The sequence below is a fragment of the Diaphorina citri genome, unplaced genomic scaffold, assembly GCF_000475195.1.
Source record: "Diaphorina citri unplaced genomic scaffold, Diaci psyllid genome assembly version 1.1 scaffold148461, whole genome shotgun sequence".
Lineage (NCBI taxonomy): Eukaryota > Metazoa > Arthropoda > Insecta > Hemiptera > Psyllidae > Diaphorina > Diaphorina citri.
In genome coordinates, this window is record NW_007525373.1 from 1 (window position 1) to 223 (window position 223).

At 52.9% G+C, this 223-nt stretch overlaps 1 protein-coding gene across 1 annotated transcript; it reads left to right on the top strand.

The window, feature by feature from the left end:
* Positions 1 to 4: 4 nt before the first annotated feature.
* On the top strand, positions 5 to 220 carry LOC108254518 (cuticle protein 8-like; the record flags this gene model as incomplete). Its single annotated transcript, XM_017449488.1, has 1 exon — positions 5 to 220. A coding segment is annotated over one exon (216 nt), but the record flags the coding sequence as incomplete, so codon positions are not given.
* Between the last annotated feature and the right edge of the window lie 3 nt (positions 221 to 223).

The following is a 223-nucleotide window of genomic DNA, read 5'->3' on the forward strand; positions in this document are numbered from 1 at the left end:
TTACTCCAGCCCATCTTACTCTGCCCCAGCTCCAGCTTACTCCAGCCCATCTTACTCTGCCCCAGCTCCAGCTTACTCTGCCCCAGCTTACAAACCAAACTACGCCCCAGAGTACCCAGAAGCCCCAGCCAAATACGACTTCTCTTACGATGTAGCTGACTCCTACACCGGAGACTACAAGAGCCAACAAGAAACCAGAGATGGTGACTACGTCAAGGGATAC